Here is a 16,622-nt window from a genome sequence, read left to right on the forward strand (position 1 = left end):
TATGTATTTACACATGTTAAGTTTGCTGAAAATAAACGCAGTTGACAGTGAGAGGACATTTATTTTTTTGCTGAGTTTATGTCTGAAAAACAGTCACAGCACATTAAATGGCATAAAAAAACAAGCATTAAGTACAGCTCAGAAATGTAAGGGGTAAAAATGTTACAACAGAATACATTAATCATATCTTTCCACATTCAGACAGCACATTTACACACCACGTGCTGTAACACTGAATAACACAAACAATCTCGGAGGGTAGTTTCTACACTGCAAAAAGCTGTTCAGCAACACTTCACATCAACACGTTACAACAGTATCATACAGCAGGCATCATGACAGAGTAACAAATAGAAAGAGGAAACAAGTGATTCCCTTGCACCGTATAAATAGTGACATCAGATAACCAAAGACACACCCAGTTGGAGGAGCCATGTTGTAGTCACAGAGGCCTCTCTCTTCTCCCCATCACGATCCTTCGTCATAAGCATTTCATCCATTTTATTTCATCAAGTCTTCATTGTTTTGATATGATCTGTTTATAAAGATATGGACATTTCATGAGATTAAAGTTAAAACGAACAGCCTGAACAATAAGACCTGAAGTTCCACAAAACACCTAGAACAGTACGGCACTAGAGAGTTAAGAATAGGGGAGTTTAATTATCATTACCCATATGTCAACATTATAGCATAATTGCAGTGTTTAAGACTAAATACAGTCTCCCCTGTTCCTAACTCATCAACATCCATCTGCACTTCACCAAGTCCACCACAGTGACATAAACTAATGTGAGTTCACATGATACTTACTGTGCAATTTGCTCTATGGGTAAGGTGGAACAAAACAGAATAATTCACTATTGGTGTCAAAATTACATTACAAAAAAGTAATTTACACACACACACACACACACACACACACACACACACACACACACACACACACACACACACACACACACACACACACACACACACACACACACACACACACACACACACACACACACACACAGAGAGAGAGTACTGTACCTTGTAACCAGTCCACCCCCTCCAGTAGACCCTCTCCTTTTACAGCATTACTGGCACTAAAAAAGATGGACAGAAGCTAGTAACCTATCCCAATATCACTGTATGTGTCTGTACCTTATTTTGTGTGTGTGTGTGTGTGTGTGTGTGTGTGTGTGTGTGTGTGTGTGTGTGTGTGTGTGTGTGTGTGTGTGTGTGTGTGTGTGTGTGTGTGTGTGTGTGTGTGTGTGTGTGTGTGTGTGTGTGTGTAAGTTACTTTTTTGTAATGTAATTTTGACACCAATGTGTGTGAGACTAGGAAAGAGTTGTGTCTTACCATATATGCCAGGGTTTGTCCTTGATGTTTTCCAGACAGAGCAGCTGAGAGACTTTGACTAAAGACATGGCTTCTCTCAGGTCACTCTTATTAGCAAAGAACAGCACAGGCAACCTTCTGCTGCGGATGTCTGGAGGGAGCAGGAATGCAGGAGAACAGGTGAAAAAACAGTTGGCTCTCTGTCTGTCTGCCCCCCCCCTTCCTTTCTTTCCCTATCTCTCTCTCTTGCTCTCAATCTCTGACCTTGGTGATTGAGAAGAGTATCCAGCTCCTCTTTGGCAACGACAATTCGTAATTGATCTCCACTATCGATGACAAATATGATGGCGTGACTCTCTCTGTGGACACAAGAAACAGGATAAACAACACTGAATCTGATCTCTACATCACTAATAACTACTACTTGGAGACGGGGGTAGGGTTGTGTAACCATTAAAATTGCTCTACAGACAATACTTGATTACTCTAAGATCAGAGGTAAGGCACCACAGGCTCAACATGTCTTATCACATAATGCAGTTCTAGATAAACATTGCCGGTGTAAAGTCTTACTTGTAGTAATGTTCCCACAGGTTTCTATATCTGCTCTGACCAGACATGTCAAACACTGTGAAGGACAAACTTTGTAGAGACACAACATACATGTTACCGATCAACATACACAATAGAATAAGTATCAAATAATATAATTCTTATGACTATCATCTGGTTCACTAAGTTAAACAACGTTTACATAAGAAGTAAATTACTACCTTGAACTCTTGAATTTTTCTATGTTGAAGCCAATAGTTGGGACAATGTCTTGTGTCTGGGTCTGTAATACACACAGAGACAGAGACACAGACACACGCAGGCACGCGCGCACACACACACAATAACAAACACAGACAAAAAAACAGTAACTTAACTTTGTCAAAATATATGGTAAAATAGGGTGAAATAGGCTGTACTGACCTTTACCTGACTAACATGTTTCCAGTCGTCTGAGAGTGGGCCAAATAAGCTTTGCTGAAAACAAGCAATCGGTGGATGATTGCAGTGCAATCGATGCGATGACTCTCACAGCTCTTATACATTAGCAACATCTCTGTCTCAGCTAACTCTCAATATATTAAACTCCGTCTCTTTCCACTGACAGCTTTCCACTGACAGGCCCGCGCGCGGCTACAGTAGGACATCACATCAACAAGTTACAATTTACAGCGAAATCAAATACATCAGTCAATGGCCTATATTATAGTTGGGCCATGTCAGTGGACTTACATTACTGGGTTTGAGTTGATTGATGATGGTCGTTTTCCCGCTGTTGTCCAGTCCCAAACACAACACGTTCACTTCTTTCTTCTTCAGCCCCAGCCATCCCGACAGTTTATCTAACAGGCCCATGTGTCCCACTTAAAACATTTGATCCTAAGGTTAACTGTATTTGGTACAGGATACCTACTCCCTCGAGATATCGTCGAACGTTTCTACCATTTCTCGCCGCAATTTAATTTAACATATTAAAATAGAATGTTGCCGTGGATATAAGGACAAGGTAACAGCAGCAGGTTGGCTGTCCTGGCTTGGAATAAGCCTATTAGAGTGAATTAATGCTCTTGAACCTCCTCGTGACCTGCTTCGCAATACTCTGAGATGGACATGCGATAATGTTAATTTCATGCTCATTACATACATACCTACGGAAGCCAAATTACAGTCATGCGTTATTCTTTACAGTGCACTGTAAAAGCCATACTTCTTGGTGCTTTTGGAATTTTAATTTTGTCCAAACAATATAGTATTAGCCTATACACAAAAACACGAGTTGATTAATATGAATGAAATTAACAAACATCATGACAATAGCAGAACAGGACTTTTCCCCTTTGCTTCATCCATAGTTGATAAATTACTCACAGGTAGGTAGTAAATAACATGTTGAAATCCTTCACCTCTGCACTAATAATGCACGGTCCAGCAGCGCCATCGTGTGGCCAGTATTAACAAGTTCACCTGAAATATATCCTCCAAACACTTATGGACACCGTTGGTATTCTTTTAATACAGTTGGTAAATAATAGCAACTGCTCTCTGGTTGATAATTGTAATTTATAGCAGAGTCTTTAAGATTGACATCAAAAGGAAAAGATGCTGAAGAAGATACTTTTTTACCCACTTGGAAATCCACAAGGTTCCCATAGGTTTCTATAACATGATTTGATTTTGGAGAAATCTTTATAAATCAATTCTTAATAAAGTAATGATTGTTATACAAAAATGTAAACAAACTTCCCATGTTTTTGTTTGGATAAAGGCTACTAATTAGACACTAGCACCTATTCGAGGCACCTATTTATCATTATCAATTCTCGGGCCGACTCTTTTCTCTGTATATATCAATGATGTTGCTCTTGCTGCGGGCGATTCCCTGATCCACCTCTACGCAGACGACACTATTCTATATACTTTCGGCCCGTCATTGGACACTGTGCTATCTAACCTCCAAACGAGCTTCAATGCCATACAACACTCCTTCCGTGGCCTGCTCTTAAACACTAGTAAAACCAAATGCATGCTTTTCAACCGATCGCTGCCTGCACCCGCATGCCCGACTAGCATCACCACACTGGATGGTTCCGACCTTGAATATGTGGACACCTATAAGTACCTAGGTGTCTGGCTAGACTGCAAACTCTCCTTCCAGACCCATATCAAACATCTCCAATCGAAAATCAAATCAAGAGTCGGCTTTCTATTCCGCAACAAAGCCTCCTTCACTCACGCTGCCAAGCTTACCCTAGTAAAACTGACTCTCCTACCGATCCTCGACTTCGGCGATGTCATCTACAAAATTGCTTCCAACACTCTACTCAGCAAACTGGATGCAGTTTATCACAGTGCCATCCGTTTTGTCACTAAAGCACCTTATACTACCCACCACTGCGACTTGTATGCTCTAGTCGGCTGGCCCTCGCTACATATTCGTCACCAGACCCACTGGCTCCAGGTCATCTACAAGACCATGCTAGGTAAAGCTCCGCCTTATCTCAGTTCACTGGTCACGATGGCAACACCCATCCGTAGCACGCGCTCCAGCAGGTGTATCTCACTGATCATCCCTAAAGCCAACACCTCATTCGGCCGCCTCTCGTTCCAGCACTCTGCTGCCTGTGACTGGAACGAATTGCAAAAATCGATGAAGTTGGAGACTTTTATCTCCCTCACCAACTTCAAACATCAGCTATCTGAGCAGCTAACCGATCGCTGCAGCTGTACATAATCATTTTCACCTACCTCATTCCCACAATTTTTATTTATTTAATTTTCTGCTCTTTTGCACACCAATATCTCTACCTGTACATGATCATGTGATCATTTATCACTCCAGTGTTAATCTGCAATATTGTAATTATTCGCCTACCTCCTCATGCCTTTTGCACACATTGTATATAGAACTCCCCTTTTTTTTCTACTGTGTTATTGACTTGTTAATTGTTTACTCCATGTGTAACTCTGTGTTGTCTGTTCACACTGCTATGCTTTATTTTGGCCAGGTCGCAGTTGCAAATGAGAACTTGTTCTCAACTAGCCTACCTGGTTAAATAAAGGTGAAATAAAATAAAATAAATATAAAAAATGATCAGCCTGGACGGAGGCTTTACTATTGGGAGGCATCTAGGTTCCCTTACCAGCCTGGGGGGAGCCTTTATTATACACCAGCCTGGGAGGCAACTAGTTATCCTTATCAGCCTGCAAGGCACCTATTTATCCTTAACCAGCCTGGAAGGAACCTTTATTATACACCAGCCTGGGAGGAGCCTTTATTATACACCAGCCTGAGAGGAACCTTTATTATACACCTGTAACGACATTCGTCTGTTGAATGAAGAGAGTCAGACCGAAATGCAGCGTGTAGGTTACTCATGACTTTAATGAAAGTATCGCGGTACATGAAATAACTGAACTAGATACAAAAACAACAGAACGGAACGTGAAACTAATTACAGCCTATCTGGTGACTACAACACAGAGACAGGAACAAACACCCACAAAATACAACGCGAACTCAGGCTACCTAAATACGGTTCCCAATCCGAGACAACGAGAATCACCTGACTCCAATTGAGAATCGCCTCAGGCAGCCAAGCATAACTAGACAAACCCCTAATCATACACAATCCCAATTAATACAAACCCCAATACGAAACACAACATATAAACCCATGTCACACCCTGGCCTACCCAAACATATACCAAAAACACAAAATACAATGACCAAGGCGTGACAACACCAGCCGGGAACGAACCTTTATTACACACCAGTCTGGGAGGAACCTATTCATCCATACCAGCCTGGGAGGAACTTTTATTTTTCACCAGCCTGAGAGGAACCTTTATTGTACACCAGCCTGAGAGGAACCTAATTATCCTTACCAGCCTGGGAGGAACCTTAATCATACACCAGCCAGGGAGGAACTTTTATTATACACCAGCCTGGGTGGAAACTTTATTATACACCAGCCTGGGAGGAACCTTTATTATACACCAGCCAGAGACGAACCTTTATTATACACCAGCCTGAGAGGAACCTATTCATCCATACCAGCCTGGGAGGAACTTTTATTTTTCACCAGCCTGAGAGGAACCTTTATTATACACCAGCCTGAGAGGAACCTTTATTATACACCAGCCTGAGAGGAACCTTTATTATGCACCAGCCTGGGAGGAACCGTTATTATACACCAGCCTGAGAGGAACCTATTTATCCTTGCCAGCCTGGGAGGAACCTTTATCATACACTAGCCTGGGAGGAACCTTTATCATACACCAGCCTGAGAGGAACCTTTATTATACACCGGCCTGAGAGGAAACTTTATTATACACCATTCTGGGAGGAACCTTTATCATACACTAGCCTGGGAGGAACCTTTATCATACACCAGCCTGAGAGGAACCTTTATTATACACCGGCCTGAGAGGAAACTTTATTATACACCATTCTGGGAGGAACTTTTATTATACACCAGCCTGAGAGGAACCTTTATTATACACCAGCCCGAGAGGAACCTATTTATCCTTACCAGCCTGGGAGGAACCTTTATCATACACCAGCCTGGGAGGAACCTTTATTATACACCAGCCTGGGAGGAACCTTTATTATACACCAGCCTGGGAGGAAGTTTTATTATACACCACCCTAGGAGGAGCCTTTTTTGTACACCAGCCTGGGAGGAACCTTTACTATACACCAGCCTGAGAGGAACCTTTATTATACACCATTCTGGGAGGAACTTTTATCATACACCAGCCTGGGAGGAACTTTTATTATACACCAGCCTAGGAGGAGCCTTTATTATACACCAACCTGAGAGGAACCTTTATTATACACCAGCCCGAGAGGAACCTATTTATCCTTACCAGCCTGGGAGGAACCTTTATCATACACCAGCCTGGGAGGAACTTTTATTATACACCAGCCTAGGAGGAGCCTTTATTATACACCAACCTGAGAGGAACCTTTATTATACACCAGCCTGAGAGGAACCTTCATTATACATAATCTGAGAGGAACCTTTATTATACACCAACCTGAGAGGAACCTTTATCATACACCAGCCTGAGAGGAACCTTTATTATACACCAGCCTGGGAGGAACCTTTATTATACACCAACCTGAGAGGAACCTTTATCATACACCAGCCTGAGAGGAACCGTTATTATACACCATTCTGGGAGGAACTTTTATTATACACCAGCCTGAGAGGAAACTTTATTATACACCAGCCTGAGAGGAACCTTTATTATACACCATTCTGGGAGGAACTTTTATTATACACCAGCCTGAGAGGAACCTTTATTATACACCAGCCCGAGAGGAACCTATTTATCCTTACCAGCCTAGGAGGAACCTTTATCATACACCAGCCTGGGAGGAACCTTTATTATACACCAGCCTGGGAGGAACATTTATTATACACCAGCCTGGGAGGAAGTTTTATTATACACCACCCTAGGAGGAGCCTTTTTTGTACACCAGCCTGGGAGGAACCTTTATTTTACACCAGCCTGAGAGGAACCTTTATTTTACACCAGCCTGAGAGGAACCTATTCATCCATACCAGCCTGGGAGGAACTTTTATTATACACCAGCCTGAGAGGAACCTTTATTATAGACCAGCCTGAGAGGAACCTTTATCATACACCAGCCTGGGAGGAACCTTTATTATACACCAGCCTGGGAGGAACCTTTATTATACACCAACCTGAGAGGAACCTTTATTATGCACCAGCCTGAGAGGAACCTTTATTATACATCATCTGAGAGGAACCTTTGTTGTACATCAACCTGAGAGGAATCTTTATCATACACCAGCCTGAGAGGAACCTTTATTATACACCAGCCTGGGAGGAACATTTATTATACACCAGCCTGGGAGGAACCTTTATTATACACCATTCTGGGAGGAACTTTTATCATACACCAGCCTGGGAGGAACTTTTATTATACACCAGCCTAGGAGGAGCCTTTATTATACACCAACCTGAGAGGAACCTTTATTATACACCAGCCTGAGAGGAACCTTCATTATACATAATCTGAGAGGAACCTTTATTATACACCAACCTGAGAGGAACCTTTATCATACACCAGCCTGAGAGGAACCTTTATTATACACCAGCCTGGGAGGAACCTTTATTATACACCAACCTGAGAGGAACCTTTATCATACACCAGCCTGAGAGGAACCGTTATTATACACCATTCTGGGAGGAACTTTTATTATACACCAGCCTGAGAGGAAACTTTATTATACACCAGCCTGAGAGGAACCTTTATTATACACCATTCTGGGAGGAACTTTTATTATACACCAGCCTGAGAGGAACCTTTATTATACACCAGCCTGAGAGGAACCTATTTATCCTTACCAGCCTGGGAGGAACCTTTATCATACACCAGCCTGGGAGGAACCTTTATTATACACCAGCCTGGGAGGAACCTTTATTATACACCAGCCTGGGAGGAAGTTTTATTATACACCACCCTAGGAGGAGCCTTTTTATACACCAGCCTGGGAGGAACCTTTATTTTACACCAGCCTGAGAGGAACCTTTATTTTACACCAGCCTGAGAGGAACCTATTCATCCATACCAGCCTGGGAGGAACTTTTATTATACACCAGCCTGAGAGGAACCTTTATTATAGACCAGCCTGAGAGGAACCTTTATCATACACCAGCCTGGGAGGAACCTTTATTATACACCAGCCTGGGAGGAACCTTTATTATACACCAACCTGAGAGGAACCTTTATTATGCACCAGCCTGAGAGGAACCTTTATTATACATCATCTGAGAGGAACCTTTGTTGTACATCAACCTGAGAGGAATCTTTATCATACACCAGCCTGAGAGGAACCTTTATTATACACCAGCCTGGGAGGAACATTTATTATACACCAGCCTGGGAGGAACCTTTATTATACACCATTCTGGGAGGAACTTTTATCATACACCAGCCTGGGAGGAACTTTTATTATACACCAGCCTAGGAGGAGCCTTTATTATACACCAACCTGAGAGGAACCTTTATTATACACCAGCCTGAGAGGAACCTTCATTATACATAATCTGAGAGGAACCTTTATTATACACCAACCTGAGAGGAACCTTTATCATACACCAGCCTGAGAGGAACCTTTATTATACACCAGCCTGGGAGGAACCTTTATTATACACCAACCTGAGAGGAACCTTTATCATACACCAGCCTGAGAGGAACCGTTATTATACACCATTCTGGGAGGAACTTTTATTATACACCAGCCTGAGAGGAAACTTTATTATACACCAGCCTGAGAGGAACCTTTATTATACACCATTCTGGGAGGAACTTTTATTATACACCAGCCTGAGAGGAACCTTTATTATACACCAGCCCGAGAGGAACCTATTTATCCTTACCAGCCTGGGAGGAACCTTTATCATACACCAGCCTGGGAGGAACCTTTATTATACACCAGCCTGGGAGGAACCTTTATTATACACCAGCCTGGGAGGAAGTTTTATTATACACCACCCTAGGAGGAGCCTTTTTTGTACACCAGCCTGGGAGGAACCTTTATTTTACACCAGCCTGAGAGGAACCTTTATTTTACACCAGCCTGAGAGGAACCTATTCATCCATACCAGCCTGGGAGGAACTTTTATTATACACCAGCCTGAGAGGAACCTTTATTATAGACCAGCCTGAGAGGAACCTTTATTATACACCAGCCTGAGAGGAACCTTTATTATACACCAGCCTGAGAGGAACCTTTATTATACACCAGCCTGGGAGGAACCGTTATTATACACCAGCCTGAGAGGAACCTATTTATCCTTGCCAGCCTGGGAGGAACCTTTATCATACACTAGCCTGGGAGGAACCTTTATCATACACCAGCCTGAGAGGAACCTTTATTATACGTGTTATTTCTTACATTAGTACCCCAGGTCATCTTAGGTTTCATTACATACAGTCGAGAAGAACTACTGAATATAAGATCAGCGTCAACTCACCATCAGTACGACCAAGAATATGTTTTCCGCGAACGCGGATCCTGTGTTCTGCCTTACAAACAGGACAACGGAATGGATCGCATGCAGCGACCCAAGGAAACGACTCCGAAAAAGAGGGAAACGCGGCGGTGTTCTGGTCAGACTCCGAAAAAGGGCACATCGCGCACCACTTCCCAGTATTCTTCTTGCCAATGTCCAGTCTCTCGACAACAAGGTTGATGAAATCCGAGCAAGGGTGGCATTCCAGAGGGACATCAGAGACTGCAACGTTCTTTGCTTTACGGAGACATGGCTTACTGGGAAAACGCTATCCAGGGCGGTGCAGCCAACGGGTTTCTCCACGCATCGCGCCGACAGAAACAAACATCTCTCTGGTAAGAAGAGTGGCGGGGGCGTATGCCTCATGACTAACGGGACATGGTGTGATGAAGGAAACATACAGGAACTCAAATCCTTCTGTTCACCTGATTTAGAATTCCTCACAATCAAATGTAGACCGTATTATCTTCCAAGAGAATTCTCTTCGATTATAATCACAGCCGTATATATCCCCCCCAAGCAGACACATCGATGGCTCTGAACGAACTTTATTTAACTCTTTGCAAACTGGAAAACATTTATCCGGAGGCTGCATTCATTGTAGCTGGGGATTTTAACAAAGCCAATCTGAAAACAAGACTCCCTAAATTTTATCAGCATATCGATTGCGCAACCAGGGGTGGTAAAACCTTGGATCATTGTTACTCTAACTTCCGCGACGCATATAAGGCCCTGCCCCGCCCCCTTTCGGAAAAGCTGACCACGACTCCATTTTGCTGATCCCTGCCTACAGGCAGAAATTAAAACAAGAGGCTCCCACGCTGAGGTCTGTCCAACGCTGGTCAGACCAAGCTGACTCCACACTCCAAGACTGCTTCCATCACGTGGACTGGGACATGTTTCGTATTGCGTCAGATGGGAATATTGACGAATACGCTGATTCGGTGTGCGAGTTCATTAGAACGTGCGTCGAAGATGTCGTTCCCATAGCAACGATAAAAACATTCCCTAACCAGAAACCGTGGATTGATGGCAGCATTCGCGTGAAACTGAAAGCGCGAACCACTGCTTTTAATCAGGGCAAGGTGTCTGGCAACATGACTGAATACAAACAGTGCAGCTATTGCCTCCGTAAGGCTATTAAACAAGCTAAGCGTCAGTACAGAGACAAAGTGGAATCTCAATTCAATGGCTCAGACACAAGAGGCATGTGGCAGGGTCTACAGTCAATCACGGACTACAAGATGAAATCCAGCCCAGTCACGGACCAGGATGTCTTGCTCCCAGGCAGACTAAATAACTTTTTTGCCCGCTTTGAGGACAATACAGTGCCACTGACACGGCCTGCAACGGAAACATGCGGTCTCTCCTTCACTGCAGCCGAGGTGAGTAAGACATTTAAACGTGTTAACCCTCGCAAGGCTGCAGGCCCAGACGGCATCCCCAGCCGCGCCCTCAGAGCATGCGCAGACCAGCTGGCCGGTGTGTTTACGGACATATTCAATCAATCCCTATACCAGTCTGCTGTTCCCACATGCTTCAAGAGGGCCACCATTGTTCCTGTTCCCAAGAAAGCTAAGGTAACTGAGCTAAACGACTACCGCCCCGTAGCACTCACTTCCGTCATCATGAAGTGCTTTGAGAGACTAGTCAAGGACCATATCACCTCCACCCTACCTGACACCCTAGACCCACTCCAATTTGCTTACCGCCCAAATAGGTCCACAGACGATGCAATCTCAACCACACTGCACACTGCCCTAACCCACCTGGACAAGAGGAATACCTATGTGAGAATGCTGTTCATCGACTACAGCTCGGCATTCAACACCATAGTACCCTCCAAGCTCGTCATCAAGCTCGAGACCCTGGGTCTCGACCCCGCCCTGTGCAACTGGGTACTGGACTTCCTGACGGGCCGCCCCCAGGTGGTGAGGGTAGGCAACAACATCTCCTCCCCGCTGATCCTCAACACGGGGGCCCCACAAGGGTGCGTTCTGAGCCCTCTCCTGTACTCCCTGTTCACCCACGACTGCGTGGCCACGCACGCCTCCAACTCAATCATCAAGTTTGCGGACGACACAACAGTGGTAGGCTTGATTACCAACAACGACGAGACGGCCTACAGGGAGGAGGTGAGGGCCCTCGGAGTGTGGTGTCAGGAAAATAACCTCACACTCAACGTCAACAAAACTAAGGAGATGATTGTGGACTTCAGGAAACAGCAGAGGGAACACCCCCTATCCACATCGATGGAACAGTAGTGGAGAGGGTAGCTAGTTTTAAGTTCCTCGGCATACACATCACAGACAAACTGAATTGGTCCACTCACACTGACAGCGTCGTGAAGAAGGCGCAGCAGCGCCTATTCAACCTCAGGAGGCTGAAGAAATTCGGCTTGTCACCAAAAGCACTCACAAACTTCTACAGATGCACAATCGAGAGCATCCTGGCGGGCTGTATCACCGCCTGGTACGGCAACTGCTCCGCCCTCAACCGTAAGGCTCTCCAGAGGGTAGTGAGGACTGCACAACGCATCACCGGGGGCAAACTACCTGCCCTCCAGGACACCTACACCACCCGTTGTTACAGGAAGGCCATAAAGATCATCAAGGACATCAACCACCCGAACCACTGCCTGTTCACCCCGCTATCATCCAGAAGGCGAGGTCAGTACAGGTGCATCAAAGCTGGGACCGAGAGACTGAAAAACAGCTTCTATCTCAAGGCCATCAGACTGTTAAACAGCCACCACTAACACTGAGTGGCTGCTGCCAACACACCGTCATTGACACTGACCCAACTCCAGCCATTTTAATAATGGGAATTGATGGGAAATGATGTAAATATATCACTAACCACTTTAAACAATGCTACCTTATATAATGTTACTTACCCTACATTATTCATCTCATATGCATATGTATATACTGTACTCTACATCATCGACTGCATCCTTATGTAACACATGTATCACTAGCCACTTTAACTATGCCACTTTGTTTACTTTGTCTACACACTCATCTCATATGTATATACTGTACTCGATACCATCTACTGTATGCTGCTCTGTACCATCACTCATTCATATATCCTTATGTACATGTTCCTTATCCCCTTAGACTGTGTATAAGACAGTAGTTTTGGAATTGTTAGTTAGATTACTTGTTGGTTATCACTGCATTGTCGGAACTAGAAGCACAAGCATTTCGCTACACTCGCATTAACATCTGCTAACCATGTGTATGTGACAAATAAAATTTGATTTGATTTGATTTGATACACCAGCCTGAGAGGAACCTTTATTATACACCATTCTGGGAGGAACTTTTATTATACACCAGCCTGAGAGGAACCTTTATTATACACCAGCCCGAGAGGAACCTATTTATCCTTACCAGCCTGGGAGGAACCTTTATCATACACCAGCCTGGGAGGAACCTTTATTATACACCAGCCTGGGAGGAACCTTCATTATACACCAACCTGAGAGGAACCTTTATTATGCACCAGCCTGAGAGGAACCTTTATTATACATAATCTGAGAGGAACCTTTATTATACATCAACCTGAGAGGAACCTTTATCATACACCAGCCTGAAAGGAACCTTTATTATACACCAGCCTGAGACGAACCTTTATTATACACCAGCCCGAGAGGAACCTATTTATCCTTACCAGCCTGGGAAGAACCTTTATCATACACCAGCCTGGGAGGAGCCTTTATTATACACCAGCCTGGGAGGAACCTTTATTATACACCAACCTGAGAGGAATCTTTATCATACACCAGCCTGAGAGGAACCTTTATTATACACCAGCCAGGGAGGAACTTTTGTTATACACCAGCCTGAGATTAACCTTTATTATACACCAGCCTGAGAGGAACCTATTTATCCTTGCCAGCCGTGGAGGAACCTTTATCATACACCAGCCTGGGAGGAACCTTTATTATACACCAGCCTGAGAGGAACCTTTATTATACACCAGCCTGAGAGGAACCTTTATTATACACCCGCCTGGGAGGAAACTTTATTATACACGAGCCTGAGAGGAACCTTTATTTTACACCAGCCTGAGAGGAACCTTTATTATACACCAGCCTGGGAGGAACCTTTATCATACACCAGCCTGAGAGGAACCTTTATTATACACCATTCTGGGAGGAACTTTTATTATACACCAGCCCTAGAGGAACCTATTTATCCTTACCAGCCTGGGAAGAACCTTTATCAAACACCAGCCTGGGAGGAAGTTTTATTATACACCAGCCTAGGAGGAGCCTTTGTTATACACCAGCCTGGGAGGAACCTTTATTATGCACCAGCCTGAGAGGAACCTTTATTATGCACCAGCCTGAGAGGAACCTTTATTATACATAATCTGAGAGGAACCTTTATTATACATCAACCTGAGAGGAACCTTTATTATACATAATCTGAGAGGAACCTTTATTATACATCAACCTGAGAGGAACCTTTATCATACACCAGCCTGAGAGGAACCTTTATTATACACCAGCCTGGGAGGAACCTTTATTATACACCAGCCTGGGAGGAACCTTTATTATACACCAGCCTGAGAGGAACCTTTACTATACACCAGCCTGAGAGGAACCTTTATTATACACCATTCTGGGAGGAACTTTTATTATACACCAGCCTGAGAGGAACCTTTATTATACACGAGCCCGAGAGGAACCTATTTATCCTTACAAGCCTGGGAGGAACCTTTATTATACACCAGCGTGGGAGGAACCTTTATTATACACCAGCCTGAGAGGAACCTTTATTATACACCAGCCTGAGAGGAACATTTATTATACACCAGCCTGAGAGGAACCTTCATTATACATAATCTGAGTGGAACCTTTATTATACACCAACCTGAGAGGAACCTTTATCATACACCAGCCTGAGAGGAACCTTTATTATACACCAGCCTGGGAGGAACCTTTATTATACACCAGCCTGGGAGGAACCTTTATTATACACCAGCCTGGGAGGAACCTTTATTATACACCAGCCTGGGAGGAACCTTTACTATACACCAGCCTGAGAGGAACCTTTATTATACACCATTCTGGGAGGAACTTTTATTATACACGAGCCCGAGAGGAACCTATTTATCCTTACAAGCCTGGGAGGAACCTTTATCATACACCAGCCTGGGAGGAACTTTTATTATACACCAGCCTGAGAGGAACCTTTATTATACACCATTCTGGGAGGAACTTTTATTATACACCAGCCCTAGAGGAACCTATTTATCCTTACCAGCCTGGGAAGAACCTTTATCAAACACCAGCCTGGGAGGAAGTTTTATTATACACCAGCCTAGGAGGAGCCTTTGTTATACACCAGCCTGGGAGGAACCTTTATTATGCACCAGCCTGAGAGGAACCTTTATTATGCACCAGCCTGAGAGGAACCTTCATTATACATAATCTGAGTGGAACCTTTATTATACACCAACCTGAGAGGAACCTTTATCATACACCAGCCTGAGAGGAACCTTTATTATACACCAGCCTGGGAGGAACCTTTATTATACACCAGCCTGGGAGGAACCTTTATTATACACCAGCCTGGGAGGAACCTTTATTATACACCAGCCTGGGAGGAACCTTTACTATACACCAGCCTGAGAGGAACCTTTATTATACACCATTCTGGGAGGAACTTTTATTATACACGAGCCCGAGAGGAACCTATTTATCCTTACAAGCCTGGGAGGAACCTTTATCATACACCAGCCTGGGAGGAACTTTTATTATACACCAGCCTGAGAGGAACCTTTATTATACACCATTCTGGGAGGAACTTTTATTATACACCAGCCCTAGAGGAACCTATTTATCCTTACCAGCCTGGGAAGAACCTTTATCAAACACCAGCCTGGGAGGAAGTTTTATTATACACCAGCCTAGGAGGAGCCTTTGTTATACACCAGCCTGGGAGGAACCTTTATTATGCACCAGCCTGAGAGGAACCTTTATTATGCACCAGCCTGAGAGGAACCTTTATTATACATAATCTGAGAGGAACCTTTATTATACATCAACCTGAGAGGAACCTTTATCATACACCAGCCTGGGAGGAACCTTTATTATACACCAGCCTGGGAGGAACCTTTATTATACACCAACCTGAGAGGAACCTTTATTATGCACCAGCCTGAGAGGAACCTTTATTATACATAATCTGAGAGGAACCTTTATTATACATCAACCTGAGAGGAACCTTTATCATACACCAGCCTGAGAGGAACCTTTATTATACACCAGCCTGGGAGGAACCTTTATTATACACCAGCCTGGGAGGAACCTTTATTATACACCAGCCCGAGAGGAACCTATTTATCCTTACCAGCCTGGGAGGAACCTTTATCATACACCAGCCTAGGAGGAACTTTTATTATACACCAGCCTAGGAGGAGCCTTTATTATACACCAACCTTGGAGGAACCTTTATTTTACACCAGCCTGGGAGGAACCTTTATTATACACCAGCCTGGGAGGAACCTTTATTATACACCAACCTGAGAGGAACCTTTATTATACACCAGCCTGAGAGGAACCTTCATTATACATAATCTGAGAGGAACCTTTATTATACCCCAACCTGAGAGGAACATTTATCATACACCAGCCTGAGAGGAACCTTTATTATACACCAGCATGGGAGGAACC

General features: G+C 43.9%; 1 protein-coding gene across 7 annotated transcripts; it reads right to left on the bottom strand.

The window, feature by feature from the left end:
- Positions 1–41: 41 nt before the first annotated feature.
- Positions 42–3,163, bottom strand: LOC124042963 (ADP-ribosylation factor-like protein 6). 7 transcript variants are annotated; one of them, XM_046361117.1, is made up of 9 exons: positions 2,612–3,160; positions 2,309–2,356; positions 2,101–2,162; positions 1,901–1,969; positions 1,592–1,686; positions 1,349–1,478; positions 1,036–1,091; positions 814–826; positions 42–535 (listed from the first exon to the last, which is right to left on the bottom strand). In XM_046361117.1, exons 1-9 carry the CDS (start codon positions 2,732–2,734, stop codon positions 502–504), a joined length of 630 nt encoding a protein of 209 aa, XP_046217073.1. In that variant the 5' UTR covers positions 2,735–3,160; the 3' UTR covers positions 42–501. The 7 variants fall into 7 exon arrangements, with proteins under 7 accessions (XP_046217073.1, XP_046217072.1, XP_046217075.1 ...); XM_046361116.1 differs by having other exon boundaries at positions 2,303–2,356; positions 2,612–3,154; XM_046361119.1 differs by lacking the exon at positions 814–826 and having other exon boundaries at positions 2,612–3,162.
- Positions 3,164–16,622: the final 13,459 nt, after the last annotated feature.

The sequence above is a fragment of the Oncorhynchus gorbuscha genome, linkage group LG09 (assembly GCF_021184085.1).
Source record: "Oncorhynchus gorbuscha isolate QuinsamMale2020 ecotype Even-year linkage group LG09, OgorEven_v1.0, whole genome shotgun sequence".
In the NCBI taxonomy this organism is placed as follows: domain Eukaryota; kingdom Metazoa; phylum Chordata; class Actinopteri; order Salmoniformes; family Salmonidae; genus Oncorhynchus; species Oncorhynchus gorbuscha.

What these genes read in the sequence shown, in the direction of transcription:
- LOC124042963 (XM_046361116.1), bottom strand. Translation starts at nt 2,734, where the DNA reads ATGGGCCTGTTAGATAAACTGTCGGGATGGCTGGGGCTGAAGAAGAAA. An exon ending in AACATGTTAGTCAGGTAAAG is followed by an intron (nt 2,163 to 2,302) that starts GTCAGTACAGCC and finishes TGTGTATTACAG; the next exon opens with ACCCAGACACAAGACATTGT. An exon ending in TACTCTTCTCAATCACCAAG is followed by an intron (nt 1,479 to 1,591) that starts GTCAGAGATTGA and finishes TGCTCCCTCCAG; the next exon opens with ACATCCGCAGCAGAAGGTTG.